A 25463-nucleotide genomic window follows, 5' to 3' on the forward strand; every position below is an offset into this window, starting at 1 on the left:
CTGTTAATTTTTATGGCGATCATGAGCTTAATTACCCCCCACTTCTTGTGTTAGATCCGCAGCTTTTAATCAATTCGGTATGGGGAATTGCGAAATGCAGTCTTTTGATGCATTTATTTGTTTTTCTCAATCCTTTCTATGTATACAAGAACGGCAGTGTGTAACCCTTTCATTACATATAAATAGACTATACATTATCTCACTTATACCTCTGTTTAAATAGAAACCATGTTGTATGATGAATTTTCAATATGGACATTATAAAATAGTATAACTTAATCAGTGACAGATATGGAAACTTGGGTGAGAATATTTATAGGTGTTACTGTAATGGTATTAGTGATAGCATTAAAGGTCACAATTTGGCAACTTTATCTTCGACAAAAATGTTGTTTCAAAAAGAAAAAAGTATTAACAGTAAGGGCTGGAACTGGAGCGCCATTTACAATGCACGAAGGTATGTATTTTGTTATATCGGACCTAGGTTATAAATAAGACATGATAGTTCTATTCAATTGTAATTCATAGTGTTTCAACTCAATTGCATATTTCTATTCACTTAAACATACATGCAAGAGCTAAATCTGCCTATTGCAGGTCTTTCTTTAGGCCTGAAATGTTATCTAAATTATTAATTAGACATTAATTAACGTATCCAGACCATAATCAACTCTCGAATGATTAAGATCCGATTCGCTGTTCAACTTGATTCATGATTAAATCGTGAAATGGATAATCGAGACTATGATTTTTATCGTACCGACTTTAATAATGATAATCGAGGCTAGGCCTCAAATTCAATCGATCAATTTGACTGAGAAACTTTCAACAAATTCCCTTTACATTATCTAGTTTTTAACTATTATGGTGAGAACTGTCAGCTCTTTATCTAGTGCCATAAAGTATCTTAACTAAATGTATCTTTAATCGGGTGTTTTTGAAAAAGGTAGATGTACTTTCTTAGTGAAATTGATTATACCTCAGTTGACATCTTAATCTTTCGTTTTATTTTGTAATTCTTTTACAATTCTATGCTAAGTTTATACGCCCATATGACCATGCAGTTAACCAAGATTGCGCAATCTACTTGTTTAACGGGTGGGGTCATCCTAAATCTTACAATACTTGACAATAGACCACTAGTTTCTGTAAACAAAAGCAATGCAACCACTGTGATGGGAGCGTGGATGACGACTCTACATAGATTATGACTGTTTATTTATGTAAACAATCATAACAACATTATTTAAATATATTACACTGGACGTAGACGTCATGATAGTCCTAGCTAGGATTTTACAGCGTGGCAAAGATATGTGACCGAGAAATTGTTCTTAGTGGCTGACGGTTGTTGCGTAAAGAATTATAATGTTATCAGTCTAATGTATTGATGGGCTATGCCCTTCCTTCAACATGTATCTTGGGTTGACGACAGGCGCCGAATGGGGGGGGGGGCAGGGGCCGTGCCCCCACCCCCCTCAGCCCCAGTGGGACTGGTCATCACTGTTCAGACCAGCACCTGCAGTCAGCAATGGGATTCCCAGATTTTAGTTTCTGTTTAATGAGGCCGCGACGAGGACTATGGGGACTATACCAAACCACTTTGCTCCAATGTTTGCTTGCCCCCCCCCCCCCCCCCCCAACAAAATCCTGGATCTGGGCCTGGACAAACAAATATTATGGTCAAGCAGGGTACAAATTGCCCTGACATAAAACATTCGCACTAATAAGGGGCTGCGCAACAGGCCGCTTAATTTTATCTTTTTAAAAATTGAAGATTATTCTTTATTGATGCTGTACTTCTTTTCAGATCAACTTGGTGGACATAATGGACATGTCTTATTTGTTCCGAACGCAGCAAATAGAAAACACCGATCTAGATCACCAAATAGAAACCATCATCACCACAAACACCACTCATCAACACCAAGACAAGAAGGAGAACCCAGGTCTAATCACAGGAACAGCAGCGTTCCGACTGAAATAGTTGTTAACCCATCAGCTCCACCCGTATACGATGAAGTTGTTGACACTCCACCCCCATACAACTCAGTCATGGCCTCTGCGCTTAATTAATTAGTGACTCTTTTAGTGTCATATAAAGCATTTATTCGGGAAAAAGATTAGTTATGACAGAAATTTTCTAGTAATTATCAAGAATCACAATTGACTAATTATTGCAACACTAACTGCCCACCAACATCACAGACAATTCAAAATATGGACCGGATTGCCAAGATGAAATCAAATTGGTCAGTTAGATTTCAAACGGTAGTGATAAGAACAAATTTTACAACATCAATAATTAGTTGTCAGATATTATTATTATGCTTGGTGGGTTGAGTTGCTAAATGGCTTAAAGCGTGTGCATTATATCATAAGGCTTGCCATTGAGTCAAGTATGTATGTGACAAGGTGTAGGTCGCCAATCCAACCTCGTGGGTTTTCTCCGGTTTCCTCCCACAACTATAGACCCCAATCGCAAGTAAATGATTAAAATAAAATTGAACCATATGTTAGTCCCAAAATGACATATTTTGTCTTGAGTGTATGTTTAACAATGTACAACTGTAGTTAAACTTCATTGCATAAGTCTTGTCCTATAGTCAAAGACATTTACCGGTTTCTCAGATATACACTGATTAATTTAATTAACAAAAAGTTTGATAACAAAGCTTCAAAAAGACAATGTCGATCTGTACTCTGTAGACTACGAGCGCTGGCTAAAAAGTTTTAAGCCAATCTGTGAAAGACCTATACGATGTCAATGGTTTCCATTTTTTTTTCTACATAGTCCCATTAGAGCTGTACACACTTTTGCCAATGATGTTTCAAGGCCTGGATGCCGGTCAGGAGGAAATTTACTTCAGCCACCCTAAACAAAAAGTCATTTACAGCTGACATTACTAGGAAAATGACTACCCACTGGTTCCTTTTTCATTTTTGGAAACCGGTCTCATCTATTTATGACTATCACCCCCATTTTTACTGTGGTGCCTATCATTTAGACAGAGATGATCAACCAACAATTCCAATTTCGGCACCGAACCATCATGTCGAACCATCTGAAACAACGCCACAACGACGAGGTACATATTTTACATTAACTCAAATTTATATTATAAACATAACATTAACATATTTGTATAAAAGTTTATTTAAAATCAAATATCAACTTTTTTGATTGTTTTATACAGAGTTGTCAGGCAACTAAACAAATGTGTACCAGAACTTATTTTGTAGAAGCAGTTCATGAAATATAGTGTTATATCTTTATATTTACATATTTACAAAGATAAATTTATGTCTGAAATATTGTAAATTTTATATCATAAATGTACAAAATATCATGAAAGGGGATACATGCATACATGTATAAAATACAGCAACCAATAAATATAATAGTTTCAATAATCTTAATTGATTATATATAAATTGTTGCTTTTTGGCGAAGGGTATAAATAATACTATTATTTTTTTTATACAATGTAATTAAATCCTTGGGGAAAAAAAGAACATTAATAATGACTTGAAAAAAAAAATTATTACAGGTACCATTTAAAAAATAAAATTATAATAACAAATTTAATGAAGTTTGAAGGTCAAGAAACATTTTTGTTTTATTTCAGATTCAATCTAATGCAAAATTTACATCAAAAAGTGGAAGTGTTTTTTGATTAGGTGGAGATTTTTTATTCAGGTGTCATATACAATATTTACATGTTTAAAATTTGCGTAAAACAATTAAACATTTCTTGTCTCTCCCGTTAAAAAAACTCATCCAAGTCAGTTAAAATATATACATGTATTTAAATGTATAATCCATGATTTTAGAATATATTGTCAAAATTACAAAACAAAAAATAAAAAATACAAAACCAACATCCCTCACTTTTTGGATAATCATGACAGGTTATATATTATATTTCATTTTTAAGTGATTTAATTGGTAAACTCTGATCCAAATAATGTGCAAATTGTTAGTCAATACAATATATGACAATGTCTAAATTTAGCAAGGATCAAATAAGGGAACCGGGGGATAAAACATTGCTGTTGATAACTATAGCTCTGGATAATAAGAACAAATAAATAAATTAAATTTCTCTCATAACAAAAAGATTTCGTATTGTACATTTCTAATTGTCTGTGATAAATGACTAGCTCTTTGGAGTTATATATACAAAAACAAAACAAGCATAAGTTGTATCGAAAATCAAACTAAAAACCTCTTCCTTCTTTGGCTGGCTTCATTGACCAACACATCTTTTATAGAATTAAAAAAAGTTTACATAAAAATTGGTAAAATGACATGGGAGTCAAGCGATGCAAGGCTGAAACTAGTGTACCCCTAATATAGTTTACTTGCCTTGTTTAATTATGCTTATTTCTGAACACCTTGTCTTAAAGGGCAGGTATCTATTATATTAAAAATAACAATGATTTTGTCACAGGGGATTAAGTACAACACAACCAAAACAATCATACAACCAAAACTAAGAAAGAAACAACATGGCACATGCACATAAGGCAAGATCACAATTCCCTGTTTATAACAACAGATATGTCATCAAACTTTGGGAGCACTCCTGTCGTTTGTGATTGTCTTCTTTAAACCTGCACCTTTCTGTATATCCGATAATAAAGCTAGTCTACCCGAGTCTGAAGGAGGAGACTGTACCGGGGGTGGTGGTGGGGGAGGTACACTACTAGAAAACCCTGGGGGAGGGGGAGGTGGTGGCGGAACATTTTGTGGTGGAGGGGGAGTTGTTTTATACATTTTATTTGATCCTGTTGATCCACTCCTGGAGCGCGATTTTTTCTTGTTTGATTCTGGCTTTCTGTAAAGCAAGATAAAATTCACTTTTTAAAAAGGATCATGACAGAAATACCAGCATTTTTCAACAGATTCTATTTTGCAATTTATAGAAATTATACAAAAGAAAAACAATATGTCATACAAAAAGAAATATTCTGGTTCTTAGACAATACTTTAGAAAGATCTGATGCTGGAGGAAGGTTTACATTTTGTGTTTGGATCGTGTGGCTATGACCTTTCACAAACATCGCATTTCAAGCATCTACATCTATTTCATCATCAGTTTATTCACACTGTTTCAGGAATTCATTTACATATTACTTATTCTTTTAGTTAATAATAATGGTATTAATTGTAGTATGATTCAAGTTTATAATAGCGACAAGCAATATCCTGAAAATAACCCTTAATTATCGATATACAAGCATGGGCATCCTTAGAGTAAAATGATTTCACAAGTGTTGACTATTTATCAGCTATGATAACTACAACTGTGTAATAATTACAAGTTTTATTACTTACTTGGCTTTGCCCTTTTTATAAGATTTTAACAAAGATTTCATGGCTTGATTAAGATGAATCTGCAAATAAAATAAATATAATAAAGAAATGCCACTTTTAGCTAGTCAAACATTATTTTAAAACTTCTAGGAGGAAACTTCTGGATATTTTTAAAACATTTTTACTAAAATTCGAACTTATGTTTAAAGATCGGTATCCTTGCTGTGAAAATAAATTCAACTTACCGGTGTTGGATTAAACATTGAAAGTCTTTCTAGTCTCACCATACTAAAGAAGTCTTGCTTGGCAATCTAAATAAAAATTAATTTAAAGAGAACTGCATGATACTAACTTTAGTTAATTATTATTTAGAAAAGGGCTGTTAGAATGTTAAATTTTAATTTGGCAGCGGTATAAAAAAAACACTGTCATCCAAACACTGTCATCCAAATTTGTTCAAAAAGACGTTCCCATTTTTTGTATTCTAGTTACATATAAATAAAGTGTGACATATAAAATAAATATCTAATTTATTGTATGAATTAAGGGTCTTACAATCACACCAAAATAAATACAATACATGCTCTTACCTCCCTTATAGATGGATATCTTCCAGTATCCACTCCAAAAATAAAATTCAAAATCTAAAAAAAAAGGATAGAAAACAATGAAACTAACTTAATCAATTAAAACAGTGATGACAGGTTTCTTTACTGTCTAAATGATGTTAAATATTTAGACGATTTTAAGACCAGGAGAATGTTAACCATTTTCTCCTAATTTAAAACAATGGCGACTGAAGCAAATTTAAATGTGTATATTTGTATATATTTACCATGTCAATTTATTCATATATTATTTATTGTATATAACTTTATTTCTGGTTTTAATCTAATTCATTTTATTGAATAAAACATTGTGTATTAAGACAGAATAAAAAAATCAAAAAATCTATAAGTTAACGTTTTAAGGAAGTTAGATAAGCTGATGTATGATGAGAGGGTGGGCGATTATTATTGTTTCAAACAAAGTCAGCAGGTGGGTGTTTATCAGAGCAGGCCGATAATTACTTCAAATACTATATGTTGTTATAGTACTAAGTACACTTCACAATAGGTAGATGGTGAAGCCCCCAGTAATATTAATTACATGTAGTGAATATGATATACTACCTGTACAATTTGAGGAGATTGTTGGGTTGCTAAATGTTGTGGTTCAGGATGGGCAGAATCTAATTCATAACCTGCGCTCATTTCAAACAATAAATGACCTTTAAAAATAAAGATAGTTATGAGTCTCATGAAATCAAAATGCAACATATACTATAAATGTAAATTCTGTATTAATAGAAGGATAAATTGGTATGTGACACATGTATTTATCTTAGAAAAGATGGCTGAGATACCGGTATTCAACTTAGAAGTTGATAACATCATAATATTTATTTAAGAGGAGATTCATCATTACTGAAGCAAAGTAGGACTCTATAGCAATATTGCTAAGTTTTGGTCTTTGAGTGTTTAGGGAAATACAAATTAATGTCATTACTAGGGACAAATATGCCAAAAACTCAAATTTATTTTTCTTGTTGTGTTGTATATCAAATCAGGGGACTGTAATCTGTTTCTCATTTAGCCAGAGCTGGTCTCAAATATACCAATTCTGATATAGAGATTATTAAGATCAGGAGTCTAATTTCAGTCATATTTACCCTTCTTGACTGACTGGCTGGTGAAATTGACTGGAGAACATAGGTTAAACTCCAGTTATAATTTGAACGATATTACATGTATATTAACAAATTAGTATCATAATATCTGTAACATTACCAAAACAAAGAGTGTCAACTGCATCTTTATCTTCCTTTAATTTTTTCTTGATTAGTGGATAAACTCTAGATGTATTACCAAGTAATGTATTTTCATATCCTGCTAATCTAAACAAATAGAATACATAATGCACATATATACTCAGTATGTAATGATAACTACTCATATATACAGTATGTAATGATAAACATTAATGCTATCTTAACTAAATACACACACATACAATATGTAATAACAAATATTAATTCCAGAGTTTTAACTTTTTTTAAAGTTTACCCATTGTTTCAACTCTGAAAGTGTTATTATTGTAATAATATTGCAGTGTTATAATATTTGAAAAACATATTCTTTCATTTACCTGCAAGCACCATTTTCAAACATAATATTACCAGAATGTAGACTAATATGGGACGGAAAACCCTTATCTGACATAAACAGCATAGCCTAAAAGATTATTTAGAATATTAAGTGCATTGAAGATTTCGTTTAGTGAGAATATGGATGCCTATAGCATATCAACTTAATTATATCAATGAGATAATTAAACATTTTGTATTGATTACTATACCAGCAAAATCTTCTACATGATACTCAATGATTTCATGAGATATGAATTGGAATTGGTTTCATTTCTGTGGAAATATACAATTTTTCATTGTGTTTGAGGGAGAAGGAAATTATAATACATGTACTACAAACCTCTAAAATCTCTCTACCAAAATGTTGAACTTGACCCAGACCTAAACCTCTACATCTTTTATTATATTTCTCATAAAACATGTCAGTAAATCTACTCTGTAATGTACAAATACAAATATATAAAGTTGATTGTATAGGTACATGTATATGTACAAAAAACTGTGTGGCAGATTTCCTCCCAAAATAAATATGAAACTTTTTAATTACTCACTTATTTATCTTTTTACAAAGCAGAAAATGCTCATCATGAACATCTACACTAAGTCTGACTTTTCTACCTAAGAAGTGTGACAGGCGGACAAATCGAGGGACAAAATCGTAATAATAGTCCTCTGCTTTCTCCGAAAGATAAACAACAGACTGATAAATCAGGGACAAACATATGGACTTAAGAAAGTGTGAGCAAAATCTTTGATACAGTTTCATAATGATCAGTAAGAAGTACTTATTAATAAATAGTGCTGATGTCTATGTAAAATATGAAATATCAAATAGCTTTAATGGCTATATATAGAATATTATATATAAATGTATTTTCATTGCTACAGTACCTGATATATAATATCTTTTAAAGAACCTCTGATAGATACAGGCTGAACTGTTACAATCAATTTTTGTTCCAATGAAAAATCAAAATCACACATCGGAAATACGTATGGATGCTGAAACAAAGGGAATCAAAAACTATCTTAAAAAATGTATCAAAGCTCAAATTATCTTTTGTCAGTGGGCAATTGTTGGTTATCATGATGTTATGGTTTTAAAATTACTGGATGTTTGGAGACTTGAGAGAAAAGGGATGTCATTCTGTTAATTTCTAAGTACTAGCAAACTCAGCACTGCAGTGCTGATAGAGTTACAAAAAATGAACAAGACTGGAGACAAAAACATAATTGTTTATTCTAATTGGGGGGGTTGGACGGCCGAATGGTTAGCACGTGTGTGCTGTATCATAAGGCCTGTCATTGAGTCAACTGGCATGGTTTCGAATCCCTGGTTGTATGTGACAAGGAGTAGGGTCGCCTGTCCAACCTCGTGGGTTTTCTCCGGGTCCTCCGGTTTCCCCCCACTGCTAAAGACCCCTATGCGCAAGCGATTTATTGAAATAAAATTAGACCATATGTTAGTCCCGAAATGACCTGGTTTGTGTTGAGTGGACGTTAAACCCCATTTCTCTCTCTCTCTTTTATTCTAATTGAGTCTTATTAATTCATAAATATATATATTTTTTTAAATTCATGATAGTAAATATTAAAATTATTGAGAATAATTTTTTTAAATTCTTGATAGTAATCTTTTTAAATTCTCGTAGTAATTTTGTTAACTTCTTGACAGTATTTTTTTTTAAATTGCTGACAGTAATTTTTTTTTTAAATTCTTGACAGTGAAATTGTAAATATCTTTGACAGTGAAATAGTAAAACTGTATAAATTTATTGACAGTAAAATTTTAAAATTTCTTGACACTAAAATTTTAAAATTTCTTGACACTAAAATTCAGAATTACCTGTAGAATGGAGAACAGATCTTTCATAGTTTTACATGTAGCTCGGGTAAAGGGAAGGACCATTTTAGGATTTAATGGCATGATGCTTAATATTCTTTCACTTTTAGTTTTCTTATCTGTTACTCTAAACCAATGTTTATCTATGCGGCTACCAAGTTCTTTAAGTTGTTGTACATTATCATATTGAGGATTGGAACGCAAATAAAATTGACAGTTCATATATGCTGAATCTGAAACAGTAATAATAATCATGATATTACCTATATATAATCTAAGGTTACATTACATTTAATTATTCAGTTTTTAAAGTCAATTTCTCTTGTTTGATCAGTTTATATTTTGTTTACCAGTTATCCCTCATACCTTAGGAATAAAATGTTCTACATTTCTGCACCAACTGGGCTAATGAAGATGGTCATACACCATGCTGTGTGCTATGACGGAAATTTTTCGACGGACAGCAGCATTTCCGCCCATTCCTCGAATTCTAATTGTCAAGGGTCCTTTTAAGTGTAAGCCAATATTGAATGTGTATATGAGACCTCTGTGTTTCGTCCCGTCCAAATGACTGGGCAATGTTCCTTGCCAGGCCGTCTGCCCTACACCATTGACAAGGGGAAACTTGCTCACCCAGCATCTTGCTTACTGAGCCACGGTGACTCCACATTCCTCAGACAGGTTTTTGTAATTCAAACTTACCTCTAACAGCATTTAACTTATCTTGTCTTTCTTGTTGCATCCTTTGATTGACAGCCATATCATATTCGCCTAACCTGTCATATGTATAACCTCTTGACCTTGTAAATATAAGAGGTAAGAATATTATGTCTAAATATTTTTATCTCATTATTAGAAGCACTAGTCGTGATATATCCTTACATGTTCATATATTAAACACAAGTTGCAGACATTTTTAATTATAAAAAGGATAACTAAAGGGGGATATATTATAGCATCAAGATTGCAGACATACTCAAACAGAAGGTTTCTCTATTCACTCATTAGGCCAATATATAGAGGATATTTGTCGTTTTGTCGTGAATAACATATTTTATTTCATCGAGAAGCAAGAAAACTTAGAGATGAAATAAAATATGTTATTCACGACAAAACGACAAATGTTCTATTTATTTTATGATTTTACGATCATTTTAGGTAAAAACAACATGGACTACTGCTAGCCAGTGGAATAACACTTTTATTTCACTGATAAAACGCGGTATTCCACTACTGATCATAAAATAAAATGATTTATTGAGGATAGAAGTTTTGGCTAATATACTATTGTCTTGATTTTTACTTCTTTATATATAGCAAGCTTACAGTATCTTATCAAACTTTTAAAGACAGCATCACAAGGAAGGGTTCGTTCTTTGGAAATTTTTACATTAAGTTAATAATTGGTAAAAAAACATGATTTATGTATGTACCCACCTTCGTCGTCTGATACAACATACTATCAATAGAAACAAGACAGAAAGAACAACTACTCCAGCTATAACAGGAACCTGTAATAAAGAGTCTCCTATAATCTTAATTTATACATACAAGACTGAACAGACTTATGGGTTGCTCTTCACTTCAGTAGAACAATAATACCAAAATTGTCTGATTTCTCCTATATTCACAGATTAGCTGGATCAATGTTATTTGTAAATTCTAAGCTATATGCATATTGAAACTTTTAATTCCATAGGCCTATTTTCGTTTTTAATTGGGGGTTGGATGGCCAAATGGTTAGCGTCTGTGCGCTGTATCACAGGCAATGGAGAACTGTTCTGTTCACAGATGAGAGTCGGTATTGCATATCAACTGCAGATGGCAGGACCAGAATATGGCGCCGACAGGGCCAGCGTTATTCTGACCAATGTGTCATGGAATGAGACTCATGGAGAGATCCAAGCATAATGGTTTGGGGTGGAATCGGCCTAAACCAGAGAGTGGGTCCTGTGGTGTTCCAAAATCTTGGTCCAGGGAGAGGAGGGGGCATCACAGCAGTGCGCGACATCAATCAAGCTATGTCATCGAAACAACGTTTTCCAGCATGACAATGCCTGTGCCCACACCGCCAGAGTTACTCTAGACTTTCTACAGCGGAACTGTGTCAACGTTATGCACTGGCCAGCCCTTAGTCCGGACTTAAACCTGATTGAACATCTTTGGGATGAAATTCAAAGGAGACTTAATAGCATCGTACCAGCACCAAACACAGCCGATGGATTGCGCTAGGCTATTCTGAGAGTGTGGTTCCAGGTGCCAATGGCGTTCATCATTTGTCTGGTCCACTCCATGTACAGACACTGCGCTGCTGTTATTGACACTCGCGGTGGACACACCAGATACTGATGTATAGACTGTGTACAGACTCTAAACCTTCTCGTAATGTCTTGGAGTTGTGATGAAATAATCACTAATGTGTCAACATATGCTGTTCACAAAAAATTGCTTTGATCCATTTAGTAAGTCATTTTCTGGAATGATTTGACTACTAAAGTGACTCTCTGATTTTGAAATCGTACTGACGTTTTTTTGCTGTTTAGTATATTAAAATATTACAATTAACACATATGTAATATTATAATTAACACACATTATTCCATTAAGTCTCATTCTTATAGACTACTAGTTAAGAGGACTATGCTCTAAGATGTCATATCATTGTTAAGGTAACCCATAATTAACTCAACGATAGAAAGGTATATACCATGGTGACAATAGTATGAAGAGATTCGTAGGCAGGGCATTCTAGTAGGAAATGTAATTCAATTTCAACTTTTTGTAAAGAACATGGCATATTCTTTGGTCTGGTGGAATATTCTTATATCTGTCCCTTTCAATTTCGAGAGAGTGGGAACTGAGTCTACTAAGTTAAGACATTGCAATTTTGATATTCTTGTTATGAACATGACATGTAGTAATGTAGTAATACTCGCATTGGATTCTTTAGAGATCAGACTCGCATTGGATTCTTTAGAGATCAGACACACGTTGGGTTCTTTAGACGACCATTTTACGATGTAGTGGCTTCCTGAGTCTAGCCACACTGGTTAGACTTTTACAGGAGTGGGGTTGAGAGAAGGAGATGTTAATTTTAAATACTGTAATGCAGACTATTGTGTAACTGTTGTGACATAAAAACATATAGAAAAAAACTATCGTTGTTCCTGTTACTTATTTGAGTCGGTATTGTAAGAAAACAAAATGGTGAAGTCCTACACTACAAGAATAAAGCTGCAACAATTAGACGATCAAGGGGTGTTCCTAAATATGTAGTAAGAAACAATGCATTGGTTATACGCCGGATGTGGCTACCAGGTTTAGCGTCGACCGCTCTCAGCCTCTCCACGTCTGTCAAACGACCAATGGTGCTACACATGCAACAATAATCAGCAGGAGTGATAATTTGGGTTTTATATAATCCATAATATGTTCTTAATTTCAGACTTTTATTTTCATCTGAGCAACATGATTCAGTAAAAATTAAATTTAATACATGTAATTCAATAATTTAATTGTGGTGACAGATTCACTGATTCTTAGAGAGCTGATTTAACATTACTTATGATTTGACAATAGAAAGTCGATATTTCTTACGTAAATGTGATCTTCCAACCATTTCAATATATCTGTCATTGCGTGGCTTTCTGTTTAGAACACATCAGCGGAGAAAATTCATTATTCAACGATTAATCTTTCCATCTATGTTAAAACTCAAAACATTAATTCGCCATTTTGACATTAGATCTCATGACTAGTCACATGATATTAACACTTGGTCATCCAGTCAGGAGACTGGTTCACAGCCACTCGGAACAATTCTCGTTTTGTTTCGATGCGCTTGTGGCATATTGAACTCCATATTATAATTTCGTTTATTCGGTAAGGTCCCATGATAAAACCTTTCTAATAATTTCCGTAAAACAAGAATGAATGAATTAAATGGGGTTTAATTTCGGAACAACCGGGATAATAAAAATGAAATTAAAAGCGGCCATTAAAATGTGTAAATCTATCCTTACACAGCCATTAAAAGCATCAAATATAGGCTGCTTGGCCGAATTAGGAATTTTCCCTGTTAATATCGATATATTTCAAAGAATGGCTATGTACTATAAAAGACTAAACGAAAATAGCAATAACTTAAGTAACTCATTACTGAATTCTGCATACCAGGAAGACATAAAAATTTCGCAATCAAACCCAAAACTCTCCTGGTATGCGGCTATCCAAAATATCTTCAAAAAATATGACACTTCTCCAAGAACAGTTTCGAGACAGAATATTAAAAGTTCAATAGAAAGTAAGTTTAACGATCTCCTTGCTGAATCTTGCGGGCCGAACCATAAACTCAATTCAAAAAGAAATTCAATAACACTCCAAAATATCTAAAAAGAAGTTCAAAATTGCGATGTCTACCCTACGATTAAGTACTCACCAGCTTGCCATTGAAAGGGGAGATATCTTAAGATACCACTCCAGGATCGCTTCTGTAAAAAATGCAATGCAAGCAAAATTGAATCTGAACAACATTTTCTTATGGAATGCCAAAAATATGAAGATTTAAGAAAACAATATATATATCAAACTTTTGACAATACTGGTCTAACCTTTTCATTTGAAAATCTATTCGACCCACCGAGTATTATAGCCATAAGTGTCGCAGTCTTTCAGTCTTTGTCTACTTCTCTTTTCTTAGGAGAGACATCTGAACTGTTAAATTTGCATGATATTTTATTTTCTTTTATGTGCGGACGCTTTGTTTTGTATTTTGATATATTATGTACCCTGTATGTGGGTCTTATACTGTCGAGTTATGTGATTTAATACTTTGTACGTTTTGTTTCATATGCAGGTTTCATACTGTTTATTTATGAGTGCTCTGAATTTATGTCCGTCCATATTTTTGTATCCGTCCAATTATTTGCACCTATATTTCAGATATTGTATATTGTATTTTGTCCTCAAGGGAGGTTCCGATGCACATGTACTTAATATTTCGTATATTGTATGTTGTCTTCAAGGGAGGTTCCGATGCAATACTGTGTGTCTTGTGTTATAATTGTCATATTGTTATAATTTTATGTACATGTTTATATTGTATGCTGTCCTAAATGGATGTTTCGATGCAATAAAATCTTATCTTATCTTATCTTACTGCCAATGTGTACACGCGGGACCTCGGCCTTTCGTCCAATCCGAACGACTACGGGCGCGTCAATTACCCAATAACAGCCCAATAACTCCAATATGTTGACTTTGGAAACACAAAATAACAATTTAGTTGAATTTAAGAAGCCTCGCTGCTTTGTGCCCAATTCTGTACGGTTTTCGTACCACGTACAATATTCAACGAGTGCCATCTTCTGAAAATGACTCAAGTGCTTCGGAGCGGTCTTTATAGTGGTGATTTTCTTATTATACTCGTTGTCGCCTTTAAGTTTGCAGTAATACCGGTGATACAGGGATGGGGTTGTCAGAATGCTTTAGGTTTGTAGGTGATAGGCTAGTATTCGGAGGTAGAAGTACTCGGGGGTACTTGTAAAACTTTTGATTGAAGAATCAATGCGACGAAATGGTTGGAAACAAGGCGCCATTTCTGGGTTTAGTACAATTGGTGGTGTTTGATCATAATATCTTAACTGGTTCAGTATATGGCAGATGTGTGTCGGGTTGCAACAAGACATTACATTTTTGGAAAACGATGTCCTTAAAACTGGCGTTGGCGTTGATGTATGGATACACGGACATTGTTGGAATCTGTGTAACATTAGCTAATGCAACCATAGTCCAAATACTGGAATATAACAAGACCCAAGACCAACGCATTCGAAGCAGGATTCTTCATATTCTGGAAAGTATACACCAAAGTTGGATCTGTTTTTCATTGAAATATTTCCTGTTTTTTTTGTCACCATTTCAATACAAGCCATATCTTACCGCGTAAGGATTCATTACCAACCAGGTGTAAAGATAACGAGTTGAATAAACAATTGTCATCCGGAGTTGATTGGATTGGTATCTTTACTTCTGTTGTGAAATATTTAACGATATTCATGGCAACTTTATTAGTTTTCTTAAATACTTCTGGTTTGGTTATGGTCGGGTAAATTTGAAGACGGTTATTTGGAAAAAATGCTGATTAGCGTGTTGCTACAGATTGAAGTTCGTTATAACCACGTCGAGCAGCTTGTAATAAATAGATTTAACGTTGGATTTTTATTATCGTTATATTAATTATTGTATTCACACCACATCGCATTTTACAATATTATAAACTGAATCTTCATATCATAACTAAGTAATGAAAAGCTAGAAGGTTCAAAGTTTCGACAAATTAGATTGACGCCTCTTCTTGGTCTAAGCAGAAAATGATCATCGAACTTAGTCCAGGTATTGACTTCCTACCCAGGAGCCAAACTTTTAACTGGATATTTCCGTAGAATAAGAAATTAAAAACACAAATTAAAATTAATTCGTTTATATTTAATTGTAATTACATGTATCTATTGTTTCATGCATATAATTACAATACATTGCAACGAAAGCATACGTTAAAGGACAATATTGGTGCCAGTCATAATCACATATGTGATAGAGCTGGTTAAACATATTCCAAATATAATTTTAACACAGAGATCATTACTACGATAGCTGAGTAATACAGGTTTCCTGAATATGAAGTGACGAACGCCAAAGGAAAACACGAGTCATACCTCTATATAACTGACTGATGTGACGAGTGATAACAGATACACGGCCGAATTTCTGCTCACTAATAATTCCTTCGAAGACCAAAAGTTGTTGTGTGAGACTGTGAGAGGATATCTGACAATTCATAAAAAGAATTGACTGCCACTAGATAAGAGAACACGAAAGAAAAACAGAAAAAGTCCGTGCATTACCATGTTTTTATAAGGTATAGAATGAATATAAACAAGGGAATGTACGGACTATTTCTATTTTTCTCGTGTTCTCTTATCTAATGACATTCAATTACTTTATCCTCTTACAGTCCCATATAGCAACTTTTGGTCTTGGAAGGAATTATTTGTTCCCCGTAAGATCACAACATCAATGTTGATTTAAATTGACAAACAATTCGTGTTTTCAATGTCGAAGATTTTGGATGATATTGAGTTAGAGACTTAGGTACTTTAAATTCAACTAAATTGTTATTTTGTGTTTCCAACGTCAACATTTTGGAGTTATTGGGTGTTATTGCGTGTTATTTGGTGTTATTGGGCAGTTATTGGGTTTTATTGCGTGTTATTGGGTAATTCGACGCGCCGCAGCTGACAAACCCTCCGTCCTGCACCATTGACAAGGGGAAACCACGCCGGGAAAACCCGATGAACTTTCTCGACCAACATCGGGAGCGAACCCGTGACTTCCGTCTAGCGAGCCAGCGTCTTACTCATTTATATATAGCCACCGTGGCTCCTCTGGGCTAATGAAGACGAGAGAGAGAGAGAGAGAGAGAGAGAGAGAGATGGGGTTTAACGTCCACTCGACACAATCTAGGTCATTTCGGGACTAACACATGGTTCAATTTTATTTCAATAATTCGCTTGCGCGTAGGGGCCTTAAGCAGTGGGGGAAAACCGGAGGACCCGGAGAAAACCCACAAGGTTGGACAGGCGACCCTACTTCTTGTACAGCCGCGGAATCGAAACCCCGCCAGTTGACTCATTGAAAGACAGACCTTATGATACAGCGCGCACGTGCTAACCATTCGGCCATCCAACACCCCCTGATATATCATGGAAATCGTGGCATGACAACAACTATCAAGGGTTTTTGAGCACGCCAAGGTGTAGGCCTACACGTCGGACCCCTTGGTCATCTATTTCACCCTTACACTGTCAAGGGGGAAATGCACCGGAAACCCAAAACTTGGGAAAACAAACGGCTTGTCGAAATAGTAACAATGACGGAAAACTTTACTTGGTAGGCTATAGCCTACTTTGTGGGGATCGGATCTAAAACAAGTGTTTAAAGACTTTATAAGAAAGTTTATTACGATTGCAGGAGATCAAGACATGATAATTTTGGTATTTCTGTCATAATGTTAAGAATTGCAGAAAATAGACCTTGGAAAATAGAGGGTTACATAAAATAATATTTGCAATATTTTAAAAGACATCTTTCGTCGATTAGTCGTAAAAAAAATTAGTTCTTTTATACGGTCTACGGTTAAAGCTCGGTAAGATTTCTTTGTCTTAAATGAATGTATTGTTAACGCGCTTTAAACATTAAGATACAATAGACTTGGTGTAGAAAATCCTAGGTACATTTAAATGTTGGCAATAAAATTCCAATCATACTTTTTAGTTACACAATCAATCATATACCGCAAATTGAGCTTTATTTAAGCTCGACGTAAGACTTAAAATGAATAGATACAGTTCGTTTAACTTGAATGTAGATATTATATATCTATATAGGGCCTTTCGGTTCAATCATATCATAGAAGTATCTTATTTCATAGTTTTACATATTTCTCGGCATTAAGGTGTATATTGTTCCATTTAGCCTTTTCTTGTTTCATTTGACTAAACAAAATATTTTGTATAGGAATGCTATAAGTTTTTATAGATTGAACAAAAAGCTGATAAATGTTGGGATTAGAACATGTTCGAGGCGATTTGTAACAAATCTCAGACACGATATATATTTGATTTGAGCATCAGAACAACATAATTATTTCATTGGAAATGGGGCGCCAATACCCAAAGGAGTCGGGCAAACTCTTAACTGGGCCCCTTCAATGTCTGTCTACCTGTGGAATGACATGTACATTATTTGTATCTGTTAAATTTGTGCGGTTTATATATTAGATTAATATTAATATTTACACATGGGCGGGGAGTGATAATGTCTTACCCCAAACAAATTCCAAAGAAACCAGGAAGTTTCGGAGAGCGATATCTCGTATCACATGTCACTGATGAAACATATGCCCGAAACACATGTCACGCTAGACACCTTTTATTTGAATTACACTGATTTTCAGTTACTCTGATTTTAAATGTTTTATCCATTAGTCGACTTAAAGAAATTTATATTTTCGAAAAATTGATAATACAATTAATTATTAATGATCGATGACCGAAAACTGACACACAATCCGGAATGGCACCAGACCAAAAAATCATGGAATTTCAGGCATTTATTTTGCCGGCTAGAAGGCAAAAAGTTTTTATCTCCCAAATTACTGTTTAAATTTTCATTTTTCACTTTACCCGTCTTCACAAAAAATCTTATTTTTATAAGCGTATGCAAGTTAAATATATTTAATAGCGCTTTTATCTGGTATATCTTTTATTTCATTTTCTTATGAATTAGACTATTTTATTACAATAATTTGCGCTTTTTGTTGTATAGCCTAATAATAATAATAATAATAGTTTGTTCAGCTATACTTTTCGTTTAAAAAATGTATGTTTTATCTCTTTTTCACGGAATCCTATGACATATCTATCTACATCCCTGTCGGGGGCAGCCAACTTCGACACAACAGTATGATAGGACATTTATAAATAAGATAGGCCTAGTGAGTACACTTGGGACCAAAGATGGCGTCTTTGTACACTTGACGTCATATTTTCATGACGTCATATGAAATTTCTGGCTTCACAGAAACTGTTGTCGCAACATTATCTATACGACACAGGTCACGATAAGGTGTAGAACTAACATACGGTTTTGGGTAAATTGATTTTTTTTTTTAAACTGGGACAAATCCAGTGTAATTTTTAATATGGTTATACACAAAATATAATAAAGAGACAATAAACACAACTTCATGATCAAAATAGTACAAATAAAGTATTTATTATGTAACCAAAAAAAAAAAAAAAAAAAATACCCCGCTTTTTGGGGTCTAAATTTGTCCCACGTGATGGTATTATAAAAAGGTAAGTAATTTGATACTGAAGAGATGGATTGAAATCTTAAAATGAAGGTAAGGGATGTTTCTATCCACCAGAAGTGTCAAATTCCAACAATCTTAATAATTTTCAATAAAAAAAATTGTTTAAAAATGTCTAACGGACATTGAAAGAGTGGCTCACCACCTGTATCTACATTTATGTTTATGTTACAAATGAAGAGGCATACTTGAGTGATATGATGTAAGTATTTCTGTTGATCTAGAGACGTTTGAGAAGAAACTATTCGCATTTTCGAGCGTCCACTTGAGATTCCGTCAAAGAATCACGTCCGTTATTTGCGTTTATGATGATCGATATTTCCCGCCCCGTTTTAAATCCACTATCACACTGCAAATAAACTGGGCCGGTATTTATTAGCAAATTTGGGGCAAATATTAATTGGACACGTAACGTCTGTTACAAGCTCGCATGGTCTGCAAAATATGTATTTGCTCAAAAACAGAACGACAAGTTATCTTTTCCATTACAAAATTTGAAAGATGAATTATTAATACAAGTTTTTGACCCCCAAAGAATTGGAAAAAATTAATTTAAATTTAACTGCCTTTTCATCTGAAGTTCTACACCTTATCGTGGCTTGTGTCTTGTAAACGAATACAAAGCTTAAAAGCTTATCGGTTGCTTGTACGTCATAACCACACTGACGTCATCGAGACGTTGCCGGCGAGGAACTAAGCAGCAACACGAACACAAGTTAAGACAATCTTTCAAGTTATGCTGGACTAATAATAGATTTACCTGTAGTCTTTTTTTTATAGAAAGGGTCAGGTTTAAAATAAGGAAAGTATTTTATAGATAACCAAAGCGACAATGTATTCACCAGAACGGAAATGTATTTCTCCGGTTCGAAATGCTAGCAATGATGCACACAAGAAAAACAACGTAGGCGTGACCGCGGGTAAGGTTCGATACACGGGACAAAACCAAACCAATTCTACAAACACCAGAGCAGTCTCGCCTTCTAAAAGCAAGCCAGATACAACGTTTCAAATAGATGCTTTATCAGAGGTGCTTCGCCAACAGACAATACCGGTAGCAGCAGATACAAGAAAAAAGCTGAAAAAAACAGCTCTTCTGGAACATGGAGATAGTTGTAACGTACTACCCTCCAATGCCAGTGGCATAGAAAAGTTTTTAGTAGATCTGTGGAGAAACCAGCAGATGTGTGACCTCGTTCTGAAAGTCGGACGATATGAACTTTTGGCGCACAAACTTGCATTGGCTGCTCATAGTCCCCAATTTGCTCAGCAGTGTATTGTTGAAGCACCTACTGGTCCTTGTGAAATTTGTCTTTCGGACACAACAGTCGAAGCCACACAAGAAGTTCTCAAATACATATACACGAAGTCTATCACCATCACCGACGTAAATGTGGATCCAGTGTTATCTTGCGTGCGTCAGATTGGAGTCAAGGGCGCACTGGACAAATGCCGAGCACATTTAATGTCTTTCATGAAAGAAACGTCTTTAAATTTCATGTGGACGGCAGGGAAATACCAACTCATGGATATCTACTCGATCCTTCACGATTACGTTTGTAGAAATTTCGGAGCCATATCAAGAACTGAAGCATTTCTTAATTCTTCAGTGGACAATGTTAAAAAGCTGCTAGAAGACGATAATTTGAATATCGAACGGGAATTAGACATTTATTTCATAGCTACCAATTGGCTAGATTATAATAGACAGGAACGAATTAAACACACTAAAGCTATCTTAAATACAGTTAGATTTGCGCTGATAGTACCTGACGACATAGTGCAATACGTGGAACCCAATATAAAGCACTATTCGGAAGAATGTGGAATAATGCTAACTAACGTCTTCAGGTGAGTTATCAGTCGCACAATTTTATTGGGTAATGGGAGTTGTTATATTCACCGACTTCCGACACTTCCGAGTAGTGTGGGCAAATGATAAAACGGTAGACGAAGATGGCTATCCCACAAATTCCACGGTGTGATCACCAACAATGTTATAAAATATCGAGCAAGAAATATCCACTGAGGTTCTTTTTTTCATCTCGGTTTAGGATTGTTTATTCTTTTTTTTCTTAAACGCTCAAGATTTGATGTGATTAGTTTTCTTCTGTATTTCTTTCAGATACCACGCATTACGATATAGTGGGGGTGGATTAGACAAGAACTTGCCTGTAAGCAGAAAATACACGCCATATGAAATGATAATATCTCAAGCAGGTGATTACACCCAAAATAACTCACAGAATGCCCAGGTATGAATTTCCAATCAGTTCAAATACTTAAATAGAAAGCAATTTAAAGGCGATATTTGGCCACCTTGGTCTGTCGGACTAAAAGAACAAATGAAGCATGTCGGTCATATCATGTTATTAGTTAGCATGGGTACTAAAACTATCTTCTGTATTTGCTTCTCGTTTTACTTTAGAATATTAAAGACATGTAAAAGATAGCCTGCGTTGAGCTTTATATATAGTACTAGCGACCCTAATGTCTATACATGTAATTAGAAAGTGACAAAGTGTAGCTGTACAGTACTTAGACTTTGCCAGCGAAACGTTTCAAACTAATGGGTGTTTCTAAACGTGTAAGCATCATCTGCCTCCTATGCCACTCCTCTCTCCACTTACACATAGAATATCTCCCACAATCGGTCGACAAACGCAATCAAAGTCAGTCAGCCCAACAGTTTAGTCTATACTAAGCAACCGCAACTAACTAAAGAATTGTTTGTGTTCTTTTTTAGTTTTAAATTTAATTTGCATATTACGGTAATATTTTTATGTATTCCAGGTTGCGCTACCTAATCAAATCCATTGTTTGAAAGCCGAACCTTTAAAACAACCACAATCTGGTGGTGAAGAAAGATTTTTCACATTTGGCGGAATTGATCCTTATGCGTCTGATGGTAGTCAAGCATGTCGTATGGTAGAAGAATACAAGTCATCAACAAACAGTTGGCACCTGTTAACCAAACTTCCAGATACTAGACATCACCATGGTGTTGCTACTTTAGATGGGTTCTTTTACTTAGTAGGTAGGTAGCCATGCCCTGAGTCTTACTAAAAAAGATACTGTAGAGTATACATTATTTATTTCCATCATGAATGACCGAAATGCAAAATATAATTATGACAGGAATTATGACTTCCACATTCGCCAATTGGAAAGTCCTAACAACCCATCATCAGTATTTTATTTCCGTCTCTTTAACTCCCAATTTCTTGATTTGCTTGGAATATATTTAGAATGAAAAGTCCTTTCAAGAATAAAGCGAGACATGAAAGGTAATCTGACCACATGCCTTTCTTTGGAATCTGAAAGGAGTTTTAGCATTTATCATTCTCGTTGATATTACTAGATTATTATGTTTCCAGGTGGATATACAGTGGACGAAGGTGGCTCATCGGGTCCTACTAACTCATGCTATCGTTATAGCTACACGGAAAATTATTGGTCAAGAACATGCGACATGGAACATGCTAGGGCATACCATGGTGTAGCTGTTTTAGGGGGTGTATTGTATGCCTTGGGAGGTCAGGACGTTTCGGGAAGGTATGTAATCTGTAGCTGTACCGCAATCGTGCAGCGAGTCGAAAAGCTGCATTAATGTTATTTAGATTTCATACTTAACAAAAATGAACTTAAATGGGGTTTATGACTCTTCTTTTCTACGCCAACCAGTTAATGAAAATGGGAATACGCCATGCAGTGTGCTGTGGTGGATATTTTGGCCCGCATCATTGTATTCTAGGATTTGTTCTTTTATGTTTTTTTTGACATTGTTCTTTGTGGTGTTTCTCTCTGACAGACCAATTAATAGTTTACTTTGATTGGGATACGATGCAAAACCAAAAGTCTCTGCGGTGATAGCGACAGGGTGTACCGAGGTGATGGATTCGGATGTCATCAGCAAATTTAGAGAAAAAATTCCAATTTAATATACATTTATTCATTGCATGCATTGATGTTGGAATATCTTAGTTATAAAGTACAAAACAAAAATCAGAACACATCACCCCGATCCTGAATAATCTTCATTGGCGCCCAATTCAACAGCGAATCAAATATTACTGTTGACTTTCACCAAAATATATCAAAGATTTGATCACTCCATATAAATCCACAATAACTCTTAGATCCACAGATAAACAATTTCTGTATCAACCATCAATGAATCTTGGAATCGCAAAAAAGATCTTTCTCATTCTCTGCCCCTCTCTTATTGAATTCATTGCCTTACAAGGTTAGAACCATTGACTCCTTAAATGTATTTAATCTCAGCTAAAGAAGTTTCTGTTCACAGAAGCATTTCCATAGTTCAATAAAGAAAACTTGAAAAGCGCAATAGAAATTTCTGTTTTAATATTATCACGCTATATAAATAAAGGATTAATATTATATTATAATAACATTAGTATAAACTCTATTTTAAGGGATCTTGATAGTTTAGAATTCTACAATCCAGATACTGATGCTTGGGCAGAAGCAACACCACTTACAGAATGTAAGCGGGGTGTCGCCACTATTGGATACCAGGGACTTCTATACTGTATTGGAGGTTTCAATGTTGCCAAAGATAAAAAGTCGGTTTTAGCAACAGTAGAGTGTTTTGATCCTCTGCAAAATGTGTAAGTAGTATTTCACATTCCAGTGTCCACCCGCGACACTGAATTGTCATTAGATAGTTATTGTAGACCGGGAGCCCAGGTGGTCAATCCTAGCTGAAAAGTGTACCAATTTTCTCCTATATGGTATCAATGTATGTATATTTGGTATCATCAGAATGTAAGTCTGCCGGGTTTCTGGTGGTGGGTGTGGTATTCCACGCCCTAAATGTCATGATCCCCAACTAGGCTAGATTAGCTCAAAAGTGTACCACACGAAAATCTTACTGCAGTGTACCGTACATCTTCAGGTATTACAAAAACACTCTGACAGACATTTCTAGTGGTAGGGTACCCCTGACAGAGCAATGTAATTGCCAGACATTTGTAGTGGTGGAGTATCCCTGACAAGAGTTATCTAATATTTAGACCAAAGCTAGGCTAGATTAGCTGAAATCTGAAGCACCTAAAACACAGCTTTGGAGTTGTTCAGTACCACCATAGGAGTCATGAATGGCCACTGCCAGACACGCCCCAAAATGCCTCGCCCCCAACAAGGCTAGCTTCGCAGGCACTGTTCCCGTGTTCTAAAAAATTAGATTTTTAGCCAGGATGCGTAGGATACTAATACCTAGCACGTATGGAAGAGGCGATAAACTGCGATTGCAAGAAATTGATTTTTGGGCAAAAAACATTTTGTGGGGCTAAAAATGCGTTTTTGAAAAAAAAATCGTTCCTACAACCGCAGTTTATCGCCTCTTCCATATGTGCTAGGTATTAGTATTCTACACATCCTGGCATAATTTTTAATTTTTTGGACCACAGGAACAGTGCCGACTAATATATCCTAGTTGGGGGTCGTGTTAGGGGCAACCCACCGCACAAACTGTCTGGCAGTGGTCATTCATGATTCCTGTGGTGGTACTGAACAACTCCAAAGCTGTTTTAGGTGCTACAGATTTCAACTAATCTAGCCTAGCTTTGGTCTGGAAATTAGATAACTCTTGTCGGGGATACTCCACCACTACAAATGTCTGGCAATTACATAGCTCTGTCAGGGGTGCCCCACCACTAGAAATGTCTGTCAGGGTGTTTTTATAATACCTGAAGATGTACGGTACATTGCTGTGCGATTTTCATGTGGTACACTTTTGAGCTAATCTAGACTAGTTGGGGGTATGGCATTTTGGGCGTGGAATACCACACCCACCACCAGAAACCCGGCAGACTTACATTCTGATGATACCAGATATACATACATTGATACCATATAGGAGAAAATTGGTACACTTTTCAGCTAGGTTAACCCCTGGGCTCCTGCTCTATTGGTTGCTCTTTAGTGTCGACGGTACTATATTTTATTTCTATCCAAGTTTAATACCCAAAATGTGTTTGTATATAACTTTGATGAAACTTCGCATGATCTACTATTAGTTAACGAGTTCTTGGTCTTGACTTAGCCATATAGGTCAACAATATTTTGTAAACGCACTCGAGTCTACATTAGAATCTACATTTTTCATTCGATTTTCATAGCCTTGATATTTGAACTTGACCACGGTCTATTAATT

General features: G+C 35.0%; 1 protein-coding gene and 1 long non-coding RNA gene across 2 annotated transcripts; both read left to right on the plus strand.

Moving 5' to 3' along the window:
• The first annotated feature begins 248 nt into the window (after positions 1–248).
• LOC126828535 (uncharacterized) lies at positions 249–3521 on the plus strand. The gene is made up of 2 exons (XR_007683134.1): positions 249–457; positions 1811–3521. It is a non-coding gene; the product is annotated as an uncharacterized LOC126828535 (long non-coding RNA).
• Positions 3522–11339: 7818 nt separating this feature from the next.
• LOC126827998 (kelch-like protein 20) lies at positions 11340–23920 on the plus strand (the record flags this gene model as incomplete). The annotated part of the gene is made up of 6 exons (XM_050557581.1): positions 11340–11369; positions 20439–20741; positions 20913–21136; positions 22198–22322; positions 22663–22840; positions 23722–23920. Coding segments are annotated over 6 exons (1059 nt in total), but the record flags the coding sequence as incomplete, so codon positions are not given.
• Between the last annotated feature and the right edge of the window lie 1543 nt (positions 23921–25463).

This window comes from Patella vulgata, chromosome 7 (assembly GCF_932274485.2).
Source record: "Patella vulgata chromosome 7, xgPatVulg1.2, whole genome shotgun sequence".
Taxonomy (NCBI): Eukaryota; Metazoa; Mollusca; class Gastropoda; family Patellidae; genus Patella; species Patella vulgata.